The 21,662-nt window shown below is 53.4% G+C and overlaps 9 protein-coding genes across 9 annotated transcripts; 2 read left to right on the top strand and 7 right to left on the bottom strand.

Moving 5' to 3' along the window:
• Window positions 1-154: 154 nt before the first annotated feature.
• On the bottom strand, window positions 155-1,219 carry NEUTE1DRAFT_88970 (uncharacterized protein; the record flags this gene model as incomplete). The annotated part of the gene is made up of 3 exons (XM_009856835.1): window positions 155-804; window positions 874-899; window positions 1,068-1,219. The coding sequence occupies 3 exons, from the start codon at window positions 1,217-1,219 to the stop codon at window positions 161-163; spliced, it is 822 nt and encodes a 273-aa protein (XP_009855137.1).
• Window positions 1,220-1,888: 669 nt separating this feature from the next.
• NEUTE1DRAFT_149262 (uncharacterized protein) lies at window positions 1,889-3,661 on the bottom strand (the record flags this gene model as incomplete). Its single annotated transcript, XM_009856834.1, has 2 exons — window positions 1,889-3,410; window positions 3,482-3,661. The coding sequence occupies 2 exons, from the start codon at window positions 3,551-3,553 to the stop codon at window positions 2,112-2,114; spliced, it is 1,371 nt and encodes a 456-aa protein (XP_009855136.1).
• Window positions 3,662-4,140: 479 nt separating this feature from the next.
• NEUTE1DRAFT_125191 (uncharacterized protein) lies at window positions 4,141-5,567 on the bottom strand (the record flags this gene model as incomplete). The annotated part of the gene is made up of 2 exons (XM_009856833.1): window positions 4,141-5,320; window positions 5,466-5,567. 2 exons carry the CDS (start codon window positions 5,565-5,567, stop codon window positions 4,292-4,294), a joined length of 1,131 nt encoding a protein of 376 aa, XP_009855135.1.
• Window positions 5,568-5,811: 244 nt separating this feature from the next.
• On the top strand, window positions 5,812-7,324 carry NEUTE1DRAFT_118422 (uncharacterized protein; the record flags this gene model as incomplete). Its single annotated transcript, XM_009856832.1, has 5 exons — window positions 5,812-6,019; window positions 6,219-6,259; window positions 6,397-6,446; window positions 6,524-6,681; window positions 6,765-7,324. 5 exons carry the CDS (start codon window positions 5,961-5,963, stop codon window positions 6,928-6,930), a joined length of 474 nt encoding a protein of 157 aa, XP_009855134.1.
• A 665-nt stretch (window positions 7,325-7,989) lies between these two features.
• Window positions 7,990-10,582, bottom strand: NEUTE1DRAFT_125189 (uncharacterized protein; the record flags this gene model as incomplete). Its single annotated transcript, XM_009856831.1, has 3 exons — window positions 7,990-8,385; window positions 8,463-10,128; window positions 10,185-10,582. 3 exons carry the CDS (start codon window positions 10,392-10,394, stop codon window positions 8,354-8,356), a joined length of 1,908 nt encoding a protein of 635 aa, XP_009855133.1.
• A 931-nt stretch (window positions 10,583-11,513) lies between these two features.
• NEUTE1DRAFT_118421 (uncharacterized protein) lies at window positions 11,514-12,291 on the bottom strand (the record flags this gene model as incomplete). Its single annotated transcript, XM_009856830.1, has 2 exons — window positions 11,514-11,961; window positions 12,047-12,291. The coding sequence occupies 2 exons, from the start codon at window positions 12,116-12,118 to the stop codon at window positions 11,800-11,802; spliced, it is 234 nt and encodes a 77-aa protein (XP_009855132.1).
• Window positions 12,292-12,657: 366 nt separating this feature from the next.
• NEUTE1DRAFT_125187 (uncharacterized protein) lies at window positions 12,658-15,772 on the top strand (the record flags this gene model as incomplete). The annotated part of the gene is made up of 2 exons (XM_009856829.1): window positions 12,658-12,705; window positions 12,768-15,772. The coding sequence occupies 2 exons, from the start codon at window positions 12,658-12,660 to the stop codon at window positions 15,600-15,602; spliced, it is 2,883 nt and encodes a 960-aa protein (XP_009855131.1).
• Window positions 15,773-16,208: 436 nt separating this feature from the next.
• NEUTE1DRAFT_53388 (uncharacterized protein) lies at window positions 16,209-16,433 on the bottom strand (the record flags this gene model as incomplete). The annotated part of the gene is made up of 1 exon (XM_009856828.1): window positions 16,209-16,433. A coding segment is annotated over one exon (225 nt), but the record flags the coding sequence as incomplete, so codon positions are not given.
• Window positions 16,434-18,938: 2,505 nt separating this feature from the next.
• NEUTE1DRAFT_88956 (uncharacterized protein) lies at window positions 18,939-21,198 on the bottom strand (the record flags this gene model as incomplete). The annotated part of the gene is made up of 3 exons (XM_009856827.1): window positions 18,939-20,146; window positions 20,216-20,961; window positions 21,049-21,198. The coding sequence occupies 3 exons, from the start codon at window positions 21,108-21,110 to the stop codon at window positions 19,137-19,139; spliced, it is 1,818 nt and encodes a 605-aa protein (XP_009855129.1).
• Between the last annotated feature and the right edge of the window lie 464 nt (window positions 21,199-21,662).

Here is a 21,662-nt window from a genome sequence, read left to right as displayed (position 1 = left end):
CGAGGAAAAATTAAAAAAAATTGATAATCAATGCACTCCATCCTGCCCAACAATCACTTCGCACTCTTTGTCTAGTGTAGGCACTTCCATTTGTTTCTTTCAACCACCTCCTCGCCCACCTCCCATGTTCATAAACACCGACACTCAACCGACTCAGACTTCAAGGCAAAATCTCCTCCCCCTTCCAATCCCAAATCCTTCCCCTCTGGCTTTCCTCCAGCGCCGCAACCACCCCCGCCATATTCCCCGCCGCCTCCTCCGGGCTTTCCCAAAACTTCCTGCCACTCTTGACACTACTCTCCCAAAACCCCTTACTCAAATCCGTCTTGACCGTTCCCGGGTGATACCCGACACAAATCGCTTTTCCCCCACTCCTGCTGAAAAGCTGATGATCAAACGATTTCGTCAGACTATTCACCGCCGCCTTGGAACTGCGGTACGAGTACCACCCTCCGGACTTATTATCTGATACCGACCCGACGCGCGCCGACATGTTGATCCATGTGGCGTGTTTGGGTAGTCCTTTTTCGTTGTGAATGATTTCTGTCCGCTTTCGAGGTAAAAACGAGCCGAAATGCTTCATTAGCATGAGGGGGCCCAGGCAATTCACACGGTACGTGTCCAGCGCTAGGTCGTAGTCGACTTGCGCTGCGGACTTTTCTGGGTGGAGGATACCTGGGAGGGCGAAAGCTAGGTGCAGGTGGTGCGTCTCGGGCGGAAAGAGGGAGGAGGCCTTTTGTGCGCAGGCGAGGATGGAGTCTTCGTGGCAGACGTCGAGGGGGAGGAGGTGTAGCCGGGAGGAGACTGCGGCGGCGGATGAAAATGTGGCTGATGAAGAAGAAGAAGAAGAAGAGGCAGAAGAGGCAGAATCACCGGAAGAAGAAGAAGAGTCGGCGGAGCTGCTGCTGCTGCTGTGTTCTGGCGGGGATGGATAAGGATACGTATCGCTTGAAGAGGAATCGCTGATTTTGCTGGAAGGTGCTACGCCCGGGCCGGTAGCTTTGGCGGCGGCGGATGATGAGGAATCGGTGGGTGGGGAAGACTGTTGAGGTTGAGGATTAGGGAACAAGTCCTTGAGTAAGGCGGCTTTGGTCTCTTCCGGATCGCGGGTGCGGGTGGTGGCTAGGATCGGGAGGGTGGTAGTTCGGAGGAGGTGTCGGGTTAAGGCATGGCCGATGCCGCGGGAGGAAGGACAGAGCAGAATCCAGGGTTTAGACATTTTGGGGTGTTTTGAGAGAAAGGGATAATGTTAGGGTTGTTGTGGTGTTGCCGCGTTCTCCTGTAAATGGTGATTGGAGATAAGGTTATGCTGTGCTCTTGGAGGAAGTTGTTTCTTTTGAGGACCTAATCCTTTAAGATATCGTGGTGTGTATAATGGAGAAAGTCAGTTATGAAGCTGGTTGAAGAGTAGAATGTTTTTGATGAGGGAGGATGGTGTCGTGACATTGATGACGGTCTTCACGACCTCTCGCGGCCTGACAACAATGGTACCGAGCAATGTCATCATCTATGGAGTCCCCGCCATCTTCCAAGACACTCCTCCAGTCGTCCTCGATATCAATGACACATGGCCGTTTGTTGACATTATTGTTAGTACATCGCCGTGTGCAAGTCATCAAGTCACTGATCGACGTCACCAACATGGATGCGGCTCTTGCCGTCCCCAGGGTACCCAGCGATCTGGCATTCATTGGAGGACCATGTGCGATTCCAAGATGCCAAGACAAATCAGAGATCTGAAAGTAGATCTGAGAAGGTTGGAAAGCTCGGGTGGGGTTATGGTAGCAATCGATGAGAGGGAACGGATGGGACATATGAATAATCGGGCTGGGGAGACTAAAACCGGGATACGGCTTATGGAAAGTATTGGCACCAGAACTGTACGATTTGAGGATGAAGTAAAGTGTATTAACTGTAACAATCGTGATCCATCATCAAAGTTCTATCCTCCGCCATGAAGTAGACTAGCCCAGCCAGACTCGCGCTTCTTTACCCCCCCAGCTGTGATAACCCTCACATAGACTGCATATTAATCGTACATGGGTCTTTCTAACCCTCTGTCCGTGGTCCTCGTTATCCTTCGTTTCAGCCTCGTCTCAACCCTTCAGCTGTCATAGGGCAACATCCTGAAACGACGCTCCATCAGATGATTTCCCTCCCTTGGGATTCAGACTGTCGTTCTTGTCCTCGTCTTCATCTTCGCCCTCTTTGCTCACCTCGGCATCTTCCACTGGAGAAGCAAGTCGTACTGGCAGACCTTGCTCCTCCTTTGCATGGTCAAGCACCTTTGGCTCGTCGTCTTGTATAGCCTTGTCTTCTGGTTCAGACGCTATATCACTCTGGTCGCCTCCTTTCTCGGATCCAGTATCGTCCTCTTGCTGCACCTCTGTCGTTGTCGCCTCCACACTAGGCTCAAGTGCTACCGGCTGTAACTCCTCCTCTTGCTTCTGCTCTGGCACCAACACCGGCTCAGGCGCCGGCTCGGGCTCGGGCTCAGCAGGCGGTGGTGGTGTAGGCTTGTTCACATCAGGACTGCGTACCCCATTTGTAGGTGGCGGGCTCGTCTGTTGTTGTTGTTGTTGTTGCTGCTGCTGCTGAGGGACTGGCGGCGATGGCTGCGGCGGCAATTCCTTGTGTGAAAACGCAGAAGACACACTCCTATTATGCTGCATTGGTGGGCTTCCTCCCATATCCGCCGCCGACGGTCCCATGCCAACGCGGACAGCATCCAGATAGAACTTGGTGACACCCAGGATCCTGCCGTTCCTCTCGCACGCCTCCACCCACTCGGGCCTGACCACGGGGATGTTGAGCTCGTTCGCCTTCTCCCATTGCACGCCCCGGCCCTCGGTGGTGACAAAGTGCGTGGTATCGATTCTAACGGTGTCGACCAGCTTGGCGCCAATCCGGTCCACCGAGCGGGCCAGAGACTCCCTGAGTGCGGGAGGGAGGATGCCCGTGGTGATGGTGATGCCGCTGAGGTCCGTCATCTTGTGTGTGCGGACCACGACCTTGTCGCTGGCCAGGGTGCCGGCCGTTGTGCGCAGTACCAGGTGGAATGTGTACTCGGTGTCGACAGCCAAGCCCGAAATTTTGGTCGAGTGCATGGCGGTTGGTTTGGGAATGTTGCCGGCCTTTTGGCCGTTGCGATAGAGGGCCAGGCTGATCAGGTCGGCGGTTGCGAGATCGATGGGGTCCCACTCGAGGACGACGCTGGTCTGGGTGGCATTGCGACAGCGGAGATTGGGAGCCTTGGGCTCGGCAGCACCGAGGGCGTTGAAGATCTTGTCTTGGAGGGCGCGGAAGGCGCGTTCGGCTTCGTCTTCTGAGGCAACGTTGCGGGCAACGGTGACGTCGACAATGGAGCCCGAGGAGATGTCGGGGGGCAGGAGGATGGAGGGGAACTCGATCTGGCATCAGAAGGTGAGATTAACACTTGTCTTGGTCCTTGACTTGGGGTCACTACTGGAACCAAACATACTAGTCGCTTATCCGGAGTTAGGAGGACGGTGACGCCGGCGTCGACCTTGCCGACGGTCAGGGAGACGAGCATGATGGTTCGCGATGGGGATGTGGCCGGATTGTTGGTAAGTAGAGAGAGGTAGGTCGTCAAGCTTGGGAAGATGTGTAGAGGTAGCTACAGCTTCGACCCTGGATTTCAAGTGCTGTGTGGCCTCTTTGCAAAGCTGCAGATGATAGCTGTGCCCTGGCGATTCTCGAGTGGTGACTTGGTTGGTTGATTCCTGTCTTTGTGATACTGGAGCTGTAGTGTACTCGAGCCAAGGAGCAAGGGAAGCAACAAGCTGTCGCCAAATCCCACGGGCAGGGCATTCATTGCCTAAACTGGACCTCAATTGGAGCTTCCCTGACTGCCAGCGACGGGCTGTCCAGTGCTGAACCTCCCTGGAGCAGCTCCTTTGACGGGAAATGTGGAGTCTTGGCCGGAAACGCGCACCTCGAGAGCCTGTGCTTGGCGCCAAGACTTCGATGCTTCCCCTGAATGGTTCCACTCCAACAAGGTACGTATCTTTTCGACTTCTAAAGTTCTTGGTGGTGTTTGAATATCAGGTTTGGGTGTTGTTGTGAGAGGCTTCGTGATTGAATAAGGGTATCTTACTGATACTGATCGCTTCTGATGTGCGTTACATCCTTCGGACGTTCTCTTACTGTTACTCTATATGCTGTAGAAGTAGACAGCTGGCTACATAGAGACCCCTCGGAGAAGTCGACACTCAACTTGCGTTTGCTCCCACGAGTCTACCAAGAGCTACCTTCATCCTGTCCCCAAGTCCTAGTTCGATCCTGGATTTTGATGACGCGTTCGGAACCGTTCGGCAAGCTGTTGTACACGGGAACTGGATCCGTCTCCTTTGATAATTCCATCCTTCGCCCTTGGCTCCGAAACCCGGTTGCCGGCACGCATGTCGGTTGGTGCTGTCTCTCTGGTGTTTCTATAACTTCCAGCACTTGGCTGCCCTGACCCACGTTGTTGCGGCTGATCGCTGTATCCTCTGTTTTGAGCCGACTGTTCGCCAACACGAACCCGCCTAGACTGAGCTTGCATCGGCCATTGTGGGACTTGGAGCTGTTTGATGATATGCTTCTTCATCAGTTTGTCAAGCGCGTCATGGATTTCCTGGTCGCTCATCTGGATGAACTCCTTGCCGTGTGAGATGCGAACGTGAATGGTGCCGTGAAGCACCGATGTGTCGTCAAATCCCGGTAATCGATCCCCCCACTGGCCATATCCATTCGCCTTCAGAGCCTTGTGGACAGCCTCCCTCAACCTGTTCACGCACACAGTCTTCACTACGGGACGAAGGTCGGCGTCACCATTGTAGACAAACAACCATAATGGTCGATGCTTCTTGGAGGTGTAATGGTGGAGGAACATGTCCGTCAAAGGATGCTCTCCTACACCAAAGTACTTCATGACCGACTGTCTCGTATAGCAATGTTTCGTGGCCGTCGAGACCATGAACGGAGCATTGGCAAGATCCTGCCCTTTGACTGCCTTGACGTCGTAATAAGTTCCAATGTTAAGCGCGTCGGACAGAGCCTTGACTCTCTTCGATAGTACCGGCTCGCTATAAGGACTCCAATTCAACTGAGTGTAGCCGTATCCTTGCGCTGCATCTTCCGGAATCTTGGCCTTCATGCTCTTGCCTCGCCGTTGATCACAGCCTCTAAGCATCAGAGGGCGTAAGGGTCGCCATCTGGTCTTGATGGTCGACGCCAAGTCAACGACAAGGCCAGCTGAAGTGGCACGCTTTGGAATAGAAGGCAAGGACATGGAAGATGGCCAGTCGACTGCGCTCAACTAGTGGCTTGTTGAAAGTTTGGCGCTGATGGGCGAATAATCGAACATCCGATCATGTTGACAATGGATGAAGACACAGCCGTGGTGGGTGAGAATCAGACGTGCGGTTGCCGTTGTCACAAGTATTTTACCAGTATTACCTTACCATACTGAGCGAATTTGGTCCAAAATCAGCCACCCACATCCACGGGCATATTATGTGATAATTATGCAACAGGGCAGCCCAAGAACTGCGGAAGTCCGCCATGACTCAACTGCACCTTTTTGCCTGCGCTTTGGACCTTTTTATTCGTCAGCACAAGGTCCGAGCCACCCCTTTTCGCCCATTTTGCCCTACAAGGAGCCCAGTCTCCCACTCATTCTCCCAAGTCCGTATCATGGAAAGATTCTCCACCACATCGACAATACCAAAACGCCTTGCTTTCGTTTCACGGCGGGCGTGTGAAAGACCGGTACCCAGAACCCGCCATTGCTCCAGTGCTCCAGTGCTCCAGCAGTCCTTGACCCCCAACCAAGTCCGTCATCCACTCCACGCAGCCGTTGCTGGATTTTTGTCTTTCTTCTCGCATCAACACCCAATTCACACACCGCACCCACACCGGCCAGCCGACACCCGTAGTCGTCGACAACAACAGCCAACATGCCTAAGAACAAGGGAAAGGGTGGTAAGAACAGGAGAAGAGGAAAGAACGAGAACGAGTAAGGATTTTTTATCTATTTTTTCCAGCTCTTTTTGCCTGGTGTTGCCCGCCCGCCGACGACGACCAAGACCCATCGCGCCGCCCCGCATCGCCGCCACTACCAAGCACCATGGCGATGCGCGCGCATACTAGCTCGTCGTCGACGGAGTCGCATACCATAGTCTTTGCTTCTTCATATGGCTAACCACTTCGAACAGCAATGAGAAGCGCGAGTTGACCTTCAAGGAGGAGGGTCAAGGTACGTGAATACCCCGGTGTGGCGAGCAAGCGAAACGCACACAGCACACAGCAAAAACCTGCGACATCGACGCTCGCCCATGCCTCTCGACAACAACAGCAAACGAACAACAAGCTCACACATGTCTTTCGCTACAGAGTACGCTCAGGTCATCAAGATGCTGGGTAACGGCAGACTCGAGGCTATGGTATGTCCTTTCCACCCCTCCCTCGTTCGACTACCTACAAGCATAACACACATTCTAACTTTTTTCCCCGCTTTCAGTGCTTCGACGGTGTCAAGCGTCTCGGTCTCATTCGCGGCAAGCTTCGCAAGAAGATCTGGATCAACAACGGTGACATCATCCTTGTCTCCCTCCGTGAGTACCAGGACGAGAAGGGTGATGTTATCCTCAAGTACTCTGCCGACGAGGCCCGTTCTCTGTACGTTTTTCTTTTTTTTCCCTTCCGCTCTCCATCCTGTCAACGACAGCCCTACTAACCACTTGCTTTCCCCCCATCAACAGGAAGGCCTACGGCGAGCTTCCCGACACCGCCAAGATCAACGAGACCGACACCTTCGGCCCCAACGAGGACGGCGACTGCGGCTTCGAGTTCGACGAGGACCGTGACTCCGAGGACGAGGAGGGCGCCGAGGCCGGTGGCAAGGCCGTTGATATCGACGACATCTAAACGTGTCGTCGCCTTCTCAACACCCTATCGTCGCCTCATTCTTCTCGGCACCTAAGAGGAAAAGAGGCAACAAACGCCAAATTGTTACCGAAACATGCGAAATAACGCCACCCTTTCCCAACTTCCCCCTTCTTCCTATCCACTCCCTTTTACCTCCTTCTCTCCAAGTCGGTATCCCCAAAGGGTCTGGCCAGGAAGTAAAGGGGTCGTCCAGGAAAGTCCAAAAAAGCTGTCTTCTCTCTCAAACCATTCTGGTGGTCTCTGTTTTCGGTGTGTGTCGGCCGTACGCAGCCAGCCCACATTTTTTTTCAACCCATCAACCATACCGTTAACAGCAGCCAGTTTGGTTCCCCGACAGTTTGGTGTGCCTGTTATTTCTTTGTTTTTTTCGGTAACAAGACAAGAACAAATTTTACAAACAAAATCAGGAGGAGGAAAATCGGAGCCAGGTACAATGGTGGGAGGGACGTCATTTACCTGGGTCCGGTTAGTTGGTTAGCGGGACTCAAGGTCCTACAACCAGGCAGGACGAAGGAGGAAGGCTGGCAGAGTGGAAAAGTTAAAAAAAGGGGGCGAAGGACATAAAGAGCATCACCCATCCGCAACGAAAAAAGGATGGTTACGTGCACTCTGGGATATTAAAAGGGGTTAGGCTGTTTTTATGATAGGATGGCTTTGTCATAAACGTCTTTTATGTTCTTTTAGGGGGCTCTCTCGTGTCTGCTTTCTTTTTTCTTTTTTTCTCTCTCGAGCTAGGAAATGGTATTTTGGTACGATCACATACTAGGCTTCTTGGTTCACTCGTGATGTGTCTGTCGGTCACTGGAACGACCAAGTAAAAGCGTAACGGACCGAGTATATCTCCATTTCTTCCACCCCAACTAACTCACTGTCAAACAGTCCTAGGTAGGTAGGTACGTAATCTTCAAGATACATATAAATCAATGAAACCTCTTCAAGCACTCGCCGCTGTCTTTGAAAAGTATCAAGTTAACATGGGAAACAGAGAACAAAAGGCTAGTATAGTACTGCTGAAAGTGAAAAAAAAAGTATGATTTTAAATTTCTTTTGTTTTCTTGTTAAACACCAGTGATGAGGTGCGAATATTTCCAAATACGGTGAAGCTATATATATATAGTATGCAACGACACTGCATCCTTCCTTTCATTCCTTGCTTCCTTCCACCCCTTGTTTCCTCTTCCTCCCTCTCCTTCTTCTTCTTCTTCCTCCTCCTCCTACTCCAGCAACGGCCCATCCTCGCCGTCATCATCTCCTCATGGCCAACTAATGACCAGATGGATGGATGATGGCTGGATATCGGTGTCTATCCAGTCTTGCTTTCATTCCTTCTGCACTCTTCACCTATTTGGAACCTTGGTTTTGTCCGGTGGCTCTTCACCGTGTCATTGCTGGTATCAGACACTTAGTCCCAATCATCACCATCATCTTCATCATCTGTTTTTCCACTAGTGTTAGCATCATTCTCGACATGCTCTCACACTTCACAAGCCAGGGATAATCCAGATACTTACCACTCTTGCTAACCTTCTCCTTTCTCTTCTGCAACGCCAACGCCAACGCATCCGCCATTCCACCACCGCCACCCGGCGCAGCTCCAGCGGGCGGCAATCCACTGCTTGCGGGCCCACTATCGGAGCCACCAGGAATAGCAGCACCGGAACGATCGCGGATCTGGGTTCTGTCTACCTTCTTCAACGCCCTAATACCTCCCGCGGTCTTGATGCCGTCCAACACGGCCGAACGGCTGCCGTCAACAGGCGGCAAGGCAGCGGCGGGCGGTGGAGGCATACCACCTGGAGGAGGGGGAGGAGGAGGGGGAGGAACACCGCCCATACCACCCGGTGGAGGAGGCGGAGGCGGAGGCGGTGCGCCGCCTGATGGTGCGGGCATGGGTGGCATGGGAGGCGGCGGCGGGGGAGCATGTGCTGCGGGTAGAGGGGGCGCCGGAGGTGCTGGCGGTGCCGGTGGTGGCGGAGGAGGCGCGCTGGTTGCGGGAAGGGGAGGTGGTGGAGGCGCCTGGGTGGCCGGTAAAGGCGGCGGAGGCGGCGCGTTCGAGGTTGGGAGAGGCGGTGCCTGCGGTGGTGCCGGGCTTCTAGTCGGCAACATGGGGGGCGGCCGTGAGCTCGCAGGCGGGAGGGGAGGTGCTGGTCCCGGCGCCTTGGGAGGCAGAGGAGGTTGCGCAGTTGAATTTCTCGGGGGCGGTGGCGGAGGAACAGAGCTACGGCTAGGAGGCGGCGGGGGTACACTTCGTTGGCCTGTGAATGGCGGAGGAACGCTGAACCTCTGGCTCGGGTCCTGATCTTCGAGTGGCGTCTTCGGCGGCCGGGGAGGTGGTGGAGGTCCAGGGGCAGAGGGCGTATGTCGCGGGGGATCAGAGTGGGCAAACTTGCCAGCATCGGCGATGGGAGGAGGAACAGCAAATCTCGGCGGAGGGGCCGGTTCCTGGTGGTTTTCCGTGTCGAGCTTGCCGGATCTCCTTGCTGGAGGGGGAGGCGGGGGTACTGGCCCTCTCCTAGAGGTCGATGGAGTTATCGACTCGGAGACACTGCGTGGAGCAGCAGCAGGAGGAGGTGGTGGGGGAGCTCTCATTGCGGGACCATTAGGAGGAGCGGATGGCGGCGGCGGCGGCGGCGGAGTGCTCGTGTGTATACCCTGCTTCGCTTGCTCCTGTTTCAAGAACTCAATGATAAAGTCCTGGTTTTCGCGGATGAAGTCGTCGTCGAGGCCTTGGGCCTTGAGGTCGTCACCGAAGTGTTCCCTCCACAGGGGATCGAAAGCATCCAGAGTCGCAAACTCGGAAGGAGGTTTGTATCCGTTTATTCCATTGGTGCTTCCAGCTCTCATACGGCCTGCCGGTGCAGCGGCGCGCGGCGACTCGGGCGGGGTGGCTGTCGGAGACGCGTGCTTATGTCCTCCAAACAGACCGCCGAAAAGACCGTGGTGCTTGTGGTGGTGTGCCTGGGATGCGCCTCCGAAAGGTGTCTTAGTGGTAGCCTTGCTGGCGTTCTTTTCCCTGTCGTTCATCTTCTTGAGGAACTGCTTGGCCTCCTTCTCGTCCACGAAAGACAAGCCAGCCAAGCATTCCTCAAGCTCGAAGGTATGGAAGAAGACACGGTCCTGGTTGTAGCTCCAAGTATCGAAGATCTCCTGGTCCCATATCACTCCCCTGTTTCCGGGCTGTCCGATGTCAGCCTAATGGTGTCCAGCCATATGATCGTCTTTTCCACACTTACCGAGATATCAACCATCTTGATCCAATATGTGTTGCCCACGAGATCGTTTGCCAGCACGACGGCACCCTGGAGGCCGGTATAGGTCCATTTAGATGGGTTCGGGTAGGCTACATAGAGCCTGGCGACGGCGACGGCATGGATCTTGTTGGTCTGCTTGGGCACGCAGCGCTTGACCGTTTCCTTGTCGTCGTCGCTAAGGATGGACGGCATCGTGAAAAGATATGAGGGGTGGAAGCGTGGAAGTGGTGGGTGGTGGGTTGCGGCCTGGCGTCCCCTTTAGATGGTCCAGGGGGAGCAAAGCATGGATAGATTGGGACTCGTTATGCGAGAAATCGGTAGAAGGACTCGGCCGGCGGGCGCAGCGCCGAGAGGTACTGTTATGAAGCTGAGTCGCCGTGCCTAGATCCGGTCGGCGGGTCGGTCGGCGAGGGGGGGCAACGTCGAGCGAAGGACGAGGTAGCAAGTTGGAAGTGGGATGTCGTAGTAATGCTTTTCGGATCGTTGGTGCTTGTTATCGACGGCGAAGTATCGTGTCGGTACAAGATAAAGTAAAGCTCCGCGCTGCCGTGGCCTTGCCGCGTAGGAATAAAAACACCTGACGGAAGCCTAGAAGAGACAATGGAAGTTGCCGGTTAGCTACCTAGGTCTGGGTATTGGAGGCACGGATGTTTGGTGGTTGGTGGGAGGAAGACTCGGCCGCCCGGATGTCCAATGACCGAAAGGAGCAAAAGCAGATACTGAGTAGAAGAGACGGCGGCAGGCTGGGAATAACGTACCTCGGACAATGATCCAGCAGCCTTGTCAAGCTTATGATCTGCCGTGAAAATTCAATGTATTAAAGCTGTATGTACGGAGGAGCAAGTCCTATTGCAAGGGAAGACAAGGAAAGTTGAATTGCGGGTGTACCTGGCAAGAGGTTAGGCATGCAGTGAGTGTACACTACACTACGGGGATTGGGAGTTGCATCACTACGGCGGCGGCATCGACCTGGCTTTGACTGGAATCAGGATGGCAACGAAACCCCAGCAAGCCACAATGACCAATTTCCGACGGGAAGCGACCAACTTGTGAACATGGATCAGATAGCGTCATGACATTGTGCCGGGGGTGGATAGGGCGTCAATTGTCTGTGTCCACTAACAGTGGGTACCTATCCCTCACATTGGATCTCTCGTGGGCAACTGAACCCCTCCACTATTCCCGCCGCTTGCACAGCCGACCTTTCGCTTGCCCGACGTGATGATGGATGTCCAACGAGACGGTTCCTCCGAGAGCTGTTTGAGGGATATGTTGAAACTGGCAATGACAACAACTTCCATGTGCATTTGGAGGTTATATGACTCAGGTTGATATAGGATCAAAGTAGTGTATGAACATGGGATGACATGAAAGTACCTGTAGTACCTTCACATGCTAACTGGCTCCCTTTGAGACAACTTCAGAGGACCAGACCCCTCTCATTTGGGCGCAATTACACCACCAAAGTCACTTTAGGCTCCAACAAGACTGATCCATCAGAGTAGTTGTCAAAACAGTTCAATTATGTGTGTGTATGTGTATCATTCAGTCATTACAATCATTCCATCCATTCCCTTGTTTGTCCGAGTCCATATCTTTACTTGTTGAGCTCCTCAGCCTTGGCCCTGCGCTCCTCCTTGGTGCCCTCCTCGCCACCGATGTTCTGCGAGATGGCGGGACCGGGCATGGCCTTTGACGCCTGCTCAAACGTGGCCTTGGCACTATCAGCGAGCTTGTTGAGGGGGTTGTTGGGGTTCTTCTGTTTGTTTGGTCAAACAGTCAGTCATCTGTTCTCTGTAGTTCACAGTTCACACAAGGCGCTAGGTTCCAAAAGGATAACGTACCTGCTCGTCCTTCTGGGTGTCGTGGGGAAGAATGTTGACTTCCTTCTTGCTGAGATCGTCGCCGCCGGCCATTGTGGTGGACTTGATGTTATGACTTGTCTTGATGGTTCGTGAGGAGTGGGTCGTAGTGAGACAACTGAGAGTCTTGATCAACTTTTTCGAAATCGTCTTGTAGGAGGATGGGTAAGGTGTAGAAGTGGAAGGTTAAGTTGTGAGGGTCGAGAAGGGTCTCTTTTTATAAAAGGAGACGATGGATGAGCAAAAGGGAATAAATAGGAAGAAACCTGCAGTCGTCGTACCACGTACAAGGGGCCTAAAAGAGGGTGCAAGACAATGACGTCGCCTGGGTGTGGTCACGCCGTCGTTTACTATGCGGCGGCAGGCACACTGAATGACAGCTGCTAAAACCTCCCACGAACAGCGCATCAAACCGACAAGAGCATTCCTTGGATCTTGACTCCGAGTGGAGGGAACCACTCAGGGACCGCCATTAGTACAACACACATGATACTGTACTCACCATCCCGAGCGCCATCATCCCAGCTTTTCTCCATCATGATCCTCGACTCGGACTGATCGAGACCTACCAACACTGCACTGCCCCGCATGTCATGTCGGCCTCCAGTGCCCCGCAACCCGTGAAGCTCTCACTTCCTCTTGTGCGTCCATGAATCATTTAATATTGTTGGCTTGTGTTCATCTAGACTGATAACAAACACAGGTCTACCAACAGAAACTGTTTGAAGAGCTTCGCAAAGAAGATGAGCTTGTCATTCTCGCCCGAGGCCTCGGTCTCATGCGCCTCATCACCAACCTGCTTCACTCGTATGATGCCGCAGGAAACAACCTGATTGTGGTTGTCAACGCTGATGACAGAGAGAATGCCTGGATTGGTGAGGCCCTGGCCGAGCATGCCGCTATCAGCATGTCTCCCAAGGCCCGGGGCTTGACCGTCGTCAACACGGACTTTACCAGTGTCGGGACAAGAGAGAAGATGTATGCCCAGGGCGGCATCTTTAGCATCACGTCGCGCATCTTGGTCGTCGACTTGTTGACAAACCTCCTGAACCCGGAGACCATCACGGGCATGCTTGTCCTCCACGCGGATCGCATAGTTGCCACTTCGCTCGAGGCCTTCATCCTCAGGATATACCGCCAAAAGAACAAGGTTGGCTTTCTCAAGGCCTTTTCAGATAACCCGGATCCCTTCACAGTAGGCTTCTCGCCACTGGCTACCATGATGAGAAATATGTTTCTCCGAAAGGCTTCACTCTGGCCTCGGTTTCATGTCCAGGTCGCTCAATCCTTGGAGGGAAAGAAGAAGGCAGAAGTCATCGAGTTGGAAGTTCCCATGACCGACTCCATGCGAGAGATCCAAACTGCAATAATGGAATGTGTCGAGATCAGCATTCATGAGCTCAAAAAGGAGAACACCGGGCTGGAAATGGAAGACTGGAACCTGGACAGTGCTCTGACCAGAAACTTTGATCGTATGGTACGGAGACAGCTGGAGCCAAACTGGCATAGAGTCAGCTGGAAAACCAAGCAGATTGCTGGCGATCTGACAGTTCTTCGTGGTATGCTCCAGTCTATCCTCGCCCTCGACGCCGTGTCATTCTTGCAACAGCTGGACACCATTCATGCAGCACATAAGCCTGCTCCTGGGACTACCAGGCAGACAGAGTCCCCATGGCTGTTCTCTGACGCGGCTCAAACCATCTTCGAGACTGCAAGACAACGAGTCTATTCGAGCAAGCAAAAGGCGGGTCCAAACTCAACCATCGAGTCACTGAAACCTGTCTTGGAAGAACAGCCAAAGTGGGCTGTCCTTGCAGATGTCCTGGAGGAAATTGACAGAGATCTCTACTTTGAACCAGCTGTTCGCGATGATTCCAACGGGACCATCCTGATCATGTGTGCAGACACAGACACGTGTCGTCAGCTACGCGACTATCTACAAACAATGCACATCCGACCTCGAACGGCAAAGAAGGTGGAAGAGGTGTATGACCCTGAAGAGGATAAACCATCGGGTGCCTTCCTGATGAGGCGAAAGCTACGAAACTATCTCAACTGGAAACGAGAATTCGCCCAAGTCAACGCCACCCTCTTCTCCGAGAACCAAAAGGCCCTCAGTGGCGCCGTCGACCCACGACTCCCCCAGGCTAGAGGCCGAGGAGGAGCGCCAGCAAACAAACGGCGCCGAGTTCGCGGCGGTGGTGGTGGTGTCGGAAGCAACCCCAGCCGCCATGAGAACGGCAGCATCGTCCAACACTTTGAAAAGCCCAACGAAGTAGCCGACCTGATGTCCGAGATCCAAATCACCGAAGACGACGCAGGCGGCCAAGCAGCCGAAGAAATCATCACCTTTGCCACGGCCGACCCGCTCGAGGACATGGACGACTACTACCAACTCTACGACATGCAAGATCTAGTGGTTATCCACGCCTACGAAGGCGACCAAGACGAGCACATCCTGGAAGAGGTAAAGCCCAAATACATCATCATGTACGAGCCCGACGCCTCCTTCATCCGGCGCGTCGAAGTCTACCGCTCCTCGCACAACGACCGCAACGTGCGCGTCTACTTTTTGTACTACGGCGGCTCCGTCGAAGAGCAGCGGTACCTCTCGTCGGTGCGTCGCGAGAAGGACGCCTTCACGAAACTCATCAGAGAGCGGGCCTCCATGTCCATCGTCATGACGACCGACTCCCACGGGGTCGAGGACCCCGAGTCCGCTTTTCTACGAACCATCAACACCCGCATCGCCGGCGGCGGCAAGCTCGCCAAAGCGACGGCCCAACCACCGCGCGTAGTCGTCGACGTGCGCGAGTTCCGCTCCTCCTTACCTTCCCTCTTGCACGGCCGCTCCATGGTCATCGTCCCCTGCATGCTCACGGTAGGCGACTACATCCTATCTCCCAACATCTGCGTCGAGCGCAAGTCCGTCTCGGATCTGATTTCCTCCTTTAAGGACGGCCGGCTGTACGCCCAATGCGAGACCATGTTCCAGCACTACAGGAACCCGATGCTCTTGATCGAGTTCGACCAGAACAAGTCCTTCACTCTGGAACCTTTTGCCGACTTGTCGGGTAGTTTGCGCAGCGTCAACCCCGAAAACGCGGGCGCCAACGACTTGCAGTCCAAAATCGTGCTGCTCACGCTCGCGTTCCCGAAACTCCGCATCATCTGGTCGTCGTCCCCTTACGAGACGGCAGAAATCTTTGAGCGGCTGAAAGCGCTCGAGGAAGAACCCGATCCCGTCGCGGCTGTCAGGGCGGGGTTGGGGGAAGGAGAAAGTCCCGAGGATGGGGTGAATGAGGGGAAGGGGGCGGTGAATGGGGGTAGTACGTTCAATATGGAGGCGCAGGAGATGTTGGGTAAAGTCCCGGGCGTGACGCCGAAGAATATCAGGAGCATTACTGCCGAGGCGGAGAATGTGAGGGAGGTTGCGAATATGGAGGTGGAGGAGCTGGGGAGACTGGTGGGGAGGGAGGCGGCAGGGAAGATTGTCGAGTTTTTCAAGAAGGATGTTTTGGAGGATTATAGTGGGTGATGATGAATATGTATGTTGATGTGTGAAGAAATCAAGGCCGTTTGGTAGAAAGAAATGTATTTTAAGACTTTGGTATACAGTAAGCTAGAGTAGAGAAGACCGATTTGCGCAGAAAGGCCTGCGGTCTAGGTTTATTCAGGACAATAGAATCAAGCCAGTTATGTGTTTTCATCTGTTTCACATGTCGTTAATCACGTTAGAGAACACTATAGGTAAATGAGAAGTGATGTTCAATATCAGATACATTCCCAGCACTACTAATCTCCATCCACCAAAGTATTGTGCACTGAATGCAAAGCGTAAGGGGGGTATAGGGTATCTTTGTCATCTCGTGCTATCGTATAACCTCCATAACTCATTACCGCATTAATTTGCTTCATCGCCGTCGCCGTCGCCGTAAAACATATTCGTAAGAAACAAAGAAAAACCATTAACCGCATGCTCTTCTCAAATCTCAACTGGGTATCATCCGTCTCCATCATCTCCTTCTCCCCCTCTCCTTTTCTCCTCTCCCCCTCTCCTCTCCATCATCTCCTCTCCTCCCCTCGTCATTCCCTCGTCATCTCCTTCCCCTACCACGACTCGCACGACTCGAGAGTCAGAGACTTAAATAGCCGCAGTACCCCCCGCATGTCTCCGTCTTCCCATACCACCGCTCCTCCTCCTCATGCGACCCCGACGACTGCCGCAGTAGTTGCACGTCAAAAAGCCGACAATCACGTCAATCACGCCAATGACGCCGTTGATGATGGCCATGAGGATGGAGCCGATGCCGTTGACGACGCCCATGATGGCGCGGCCGATGGTGCGGAAGACGCTTTGGATCTGTTTTTTGCAGATTTAGTACGGGTTGCTAGTAGAAAGGGAGGGGGGGAGGGAGAAGGAGGGGGGAAACTGGTGGGGGAGAGGGGAAACTGGTGGAGGGGGGAGAAACGTACGCAAGATATGACGGCGCCCATTTTGTTTTTTTGGTTCTTTGTTTTGATGATGGATAGATGGATGGATGGATGGATGGTCTAGGTTGGTGTGTTTGTTTGTAGGGTGATGATATGTTGATGCTTCGTAGGTCGAAGTCTTTCTTTCGCAAAATGCTGATTGATTTGATGGTGAGGATATAGAAAGGATGGATAAATCACCGTTGGAGGAAGGGAAGGTGGGTGTGATTATATATTCATTGTTCAGTTCGTCTGGTCTTGCAACCAAGGCATCCAGTCATTTTTCATTCAGTTGCGCATTCGTCACTTCTCTTTTTTTTTGTTTTTTTTTCCTGTTTGTCGATGGAATTCATCATCCCGCTGCCCATTCACTCACTTCCTCATTACCTAGGTACCTACCTACCCGCTCGCTTGGTATTGCGTACGTCCATGCAAGGCATACCTTCTGCATGCCTGGTGTATATCAAGTCAAGTGTCCTTGTGTGTGTATGCGTGTGCAGTTCATCTGCGGTAAAAAGTGCCTGTGACGTCACAGGGCGGCAGGCAGGCGGCTGTTAGGTACCGGTACCTTTTGCTCTCTTTTTTTTTTTCCGGCACATGCCATTCACATTCCTGTCCCATTCGTTCCAACAACCCCAGCCCTGGACAACCAACGGCGCAACGAGCGACGAAGCTAGTAGCCATGTGTGCCTTGAATTTTTTTCCCACTACGATATGAAAAGCTTTACGCCGAGCACTGCACCTACCTACCTAGCCAGACGCGGGTTGATGTCGTTAACTAGCCGTTACAGACAAGGTCTGGGCTGACGGGAAAAAGAAAGATAAGACCGGCTCTTTCGAGAAATAGATCGACTCCCTCAGTCCCCATCCCATGTCCCCTGTCCCATCCTGTGTGTGCGTGGCCAACCGACCTTCGGACCGCACGTTGGCCAACCATGACGGATGCTTGGTTACCAGAGTGTGTGTGGTTAATCTTGGTTTGTGAGAGGGCTACGATATCAACCGCATTACCTAGTCACGGCACTCGTTTTTTTTTTTTCCGTGGTCCGTCACGCGACGACGGGAGGTGATGAAAGATTCGAGATGATCGTCTTCGGGTTACATGTGGCTACCTTACGTAGTGGCTTGCCTCTTTCCCATATTACCTGCTCTTATCGGTCAAGTCGAGTCGTGATTAGCCTGAGGACTGGACGGAGGTAGGTCAAAGATGTAATGCCACATGTGGCTTGACGTCTTTTTTTCTCTTGCTTCTCTCACTCCCTCCAACCAACCAATTTGATGAGAGGCGAAAGTCGCCATTCCTCCCCTCCCCTCCGACGGGTACTCATCACTCACTCACCATTGCCCCGTGGTTCAGTTTTCCTTTCCCATCCTTAGGTCTCCGTCTGCAAACTCACTCACTCATTCCCGTCACCAGATATCCTCACCTCCATAACACAACCTTGCAATATCCTACTGTGTATGTATCCTCACGCCTCCCCGACCAGACCTCAACTCCTTGGCACATAGCACACTAGCCAGGCAATCTTCCGCAACCCTCCGCCTGTCTCGCTTCCTTCAGCCAAAGAAAATAAAACGCTACTATCCCTTCAAAGAACTTCCTAAAAAGAAAAAAAACAAGGGTCGTAGCTACAAGGTTATCAACAGCGGATTCAATGTATCCTTACGTCATAGGCGTTCTCCACTTTCGCATCGATGCACGACAAACAAACAAACGAACGAACGGGCGGCCGGGCTGGTTGCACATGGCTTGTGGATCTCCCATTCCGCGCTTATGTACATCCATATGTACCTCTACACTACACTACGTTCAGTCCAAGCCTTGGCCGATGATGATATTGACACTTCCACTTCCACTTCCACTTATTACTATCTCTCCCCCGTATGATAGGAGACGTACATTAGTACTCTTAGTTCAATTGTTTGGCGTGATTACCTAGGTATATAATCCATACTTGTGTACAGCACACAGAAGGTGTCAGTGGATTCAGTCCGGAAGACCGACGGACCCTGAATTCAGATTTCAGAAATCTGGATCATCATCCCGCATGGCCAAGTCTTTGGCTTCGGGGGAATAAACAAGCTTTTTAAACTGGAGCATTTTATTAGGTTTTGCTGGAGCCCAGAAAGACGTTGGGCCTTAAGGGCGGATACCTTTGCTTGATTCATTTCTTTTTTCTTTGTGGTTGACTTTTACACATGGGTAGCCATGTGATGTCAATACTATCTCCATTGATTACCTACCTATCCAAGGGTCTTGTCTTGTTGTCTTGTCTTGATATCTGAAACTGACTCAGACACCATCACACTCAACACAATTCAGGGTCTATGTAGTTCCATGGATATTTCAACATCACATCATAACTGCCAATGTTATATTCTTGGCGGATACCATGACAGGCCAGAGGATTCGTCTTATGCATTAGGTATTATTTACTACACTACTGTATCCTCTTCTCTCTTCATCCGAACGGGCGTAAGATCTACGGTATATACATACTGGGCCGTTATCCCACAGAACCACTCCCGTCTAGAGATAATCCAAGTATAGCATCACCAACGTCTGCCCTTCCACCTACATACATATCGACACCCGATCCTAGCTATTACTCAAAATCCCCACCACCCCACCCACCTTCCTCCCCAAGCCCATCCCATATCCAACCTCCACCACGCCCCTCGCAAACCTCCAGCTCCGCTCCTGATCAGGAACCGGATACTGCATCGGCCGCGGTATCGCCGTCCTCACACCCAGCCACCCAAACCGATCCTCACAAACCGCCTTGATATTACACAACCCCCGCAGTCCTTCCTCACCCGCAAACCTTCCATATCCCGACCCCGCCACGCCTCCAAAGGGAAGCTGCACCGCATACGTAGCTCCGAAATCGTTGACGGCTACCATACCCGCCTTCAATCCCCTGACCACCTCGTGCAGCGTAGAATCCCATTCCGATCCGAACACGGAGCTGCCCAAGCCAAAGTCGGGCGCGTTGGCGACGGCGAGTATGTCCTCCGCCGAGGACGAAGCGGCGCGCAACACCACCATAATGGGCCCGAAACACTCTTCTTGCGCGATAGCCATGTCTGGCGTGACGTCTACGAGAAGGGTAGGCACAAAGTAATGACCGCTTGGGTATTCAGGGTGTGCGTACCGCTTGCCGCCGGCTAGGAGTCTAGCGCCTTGCTTGGCGGCGTCAGCGACCAGGCCTTCGAGACGAGCGAAAGCGGTATCGGAGATCATGGCGCCCACGTCGGCGGTCGGACCCAGACGAAGAGCGCGCACGCGCGGGGTGAGCATGGAGAGGAGGGTGTCGTAGTGTTGGGGGGCGACGACGATGCGCTCGATGCCGATGCAGTTCTGCCCGGAGGCTTGGAAGGTGCCGCGCATGAGCGTGTTGACGATGCGAGGGAGGTCGGACTTGGGGGCCGAGGCGAGGATGATGGAGGCGTCTTTGCCGCCGAGCTCGGCGAGAACGGGGATAAGGGCCTTGGAGGCCGATTCGGCGACTTTCTTGCAGACGGGCTGGGAGCCGATGAAAGTGATGTGGCTAATCTTGGGGTGGGAGGTGATGTGGTTGGCTGTTTGGGGCCAGCAGACTACGGTTTCTGTGCGGAACAGGCTTGTTAGCAAGGGCCAAGGTAAGCAGTAGACTCAGGAAAATCGGCAACACGTACGAACAAGCGCAGGGTTATGACCATGCGCAACCAACGCGCCCCTGATCACACTCGTAAACCATTGCGAGCTCCACGCCGTCTGCTCCGATACCTTGACTACAATCCCGTTGCCTGCAAACAGCGCGCTAATCACCGGTCCGATCAAGTTGTGAAACGGGTAGTTCCAGCTCACCAGCGCAGCAACCACGCCCAGCGGCTCGTAGTGCACCGTGTTCCTCTTATACGCCATCAACAGGTTCGTAGGCCTCGATTCCGGGCGTAGCGCCTTCTCGCCATGCTTGATAGTCCACTGCAGCTTCTCGGCCGTAACCAGGATCTCGCCCAGCTGGGCGTCCACCATGGTCTTGCCGCTGTCGAGACAAGCCACCCTGCAGATCTCCTCCTGGTTGTCGAGCACGTATTGGAGCAGGGAACGGAGGACGGCGCGTCGCTGGCGGAAGGTGGTCTTGGCCCATTCGGTCTGGGCGGCGTGGGCTTGGTCGATGGCGCGGTCGATGCCTTCGGGGGTCGAGGGGTTGACGAAGCCGAGGAATTGGCCGGTGGCAGGGGCGTAGCATTGGATCGCCGAGGTACCCGAGACTTTGATTGAGGGGTTCTCAAGGATGTTCTCCTCTTTGGGGAAGTTGGCGGGAGGAATCGTGTAGCGGATCGGCTGGTCTTCGCGGCTCGCCATGTACCAGACGGCCAGCGCGGCGAGGGCTGACCAGACGAGGGCCCATGATGATTCGGGAATGTAGCTTCCTACCCTGTTGTGCTGGGCTTGTCAGTAAGGTTTGGAGCGTACCGGAAAGGTGTAGGAGGGAAAAGGCAGAGAGAGTGTACTATGCACGTACGGTGTATCCTCCAAAGCGGTCCGGAGCTGCACGAGCAGACTCCTAGGTATCTCCGCCGCCATTGTTGCGCTGAGTGAGCTTGTAGAGGCCAAGGACAGACCACCCCAAGCACTTGACAGCCGGGCTATGCCTCAACAAGTCTTACAACGGTAGTTGTCTCGCGTAGGAGAAGCTCGAATCGTCGAGAAAAAGAAAAGTTCCAGGGGTAAGCTACTTATTGGGGAGCTGTTCCATCAGGCGCGTGTTCGTGAGCTGATGCAGGCACACCCCACATATATAGTACCACCCGGCAGGCAATGCTTGTGAGTGCTAGCCACAAGGGTTCCCTTCTCCCCAACCCCTTTTTCTCGACGTAACTCGGAAGGAGTAGTCATACAGGACGAGTAAACAATTAAGAGTTAAGGCTAGTCTCAATTATGATGTGGCAGGAAAATTCGGAAAAGCTTGTGTGTTTCCACACGGAGTGATGTTTATGTTTTGCTCAAGAGATTCGGGAAAAAAGAAAAATAGTTATCAACACCGTGCAAGTATTGCGAATTTCTTTCCGTGGTTTCTCTCGGTCTATATCTACATTAGTTCACAGTAGATCTGCGGCCCAAAAAAGCAAAAAAAAC

The sequence above is a fragment of the Neurospora tetrasperma genome (genome assembly GCF_000213175.1).
Source record: "Neurospora tetrasperma FGSC 2508 unplaced genomic scaffold NEUTE1scaffold_81, whole genome shotgun sequence".
In the NCBI taxonomy this organism is placed as follows: domain Eukaryota; kingdom Fungi; phylum Ascomycota; class Sordariomycetes; order Sordariales; family Sordariaceae; genus Neurospora; species Neurospora tetrasperma.
The sequence above is the reverse complement of the archived record's forward strand: the minus strand, read 5'-3'. Positions and strand labels throughout refer to the sequence as shown.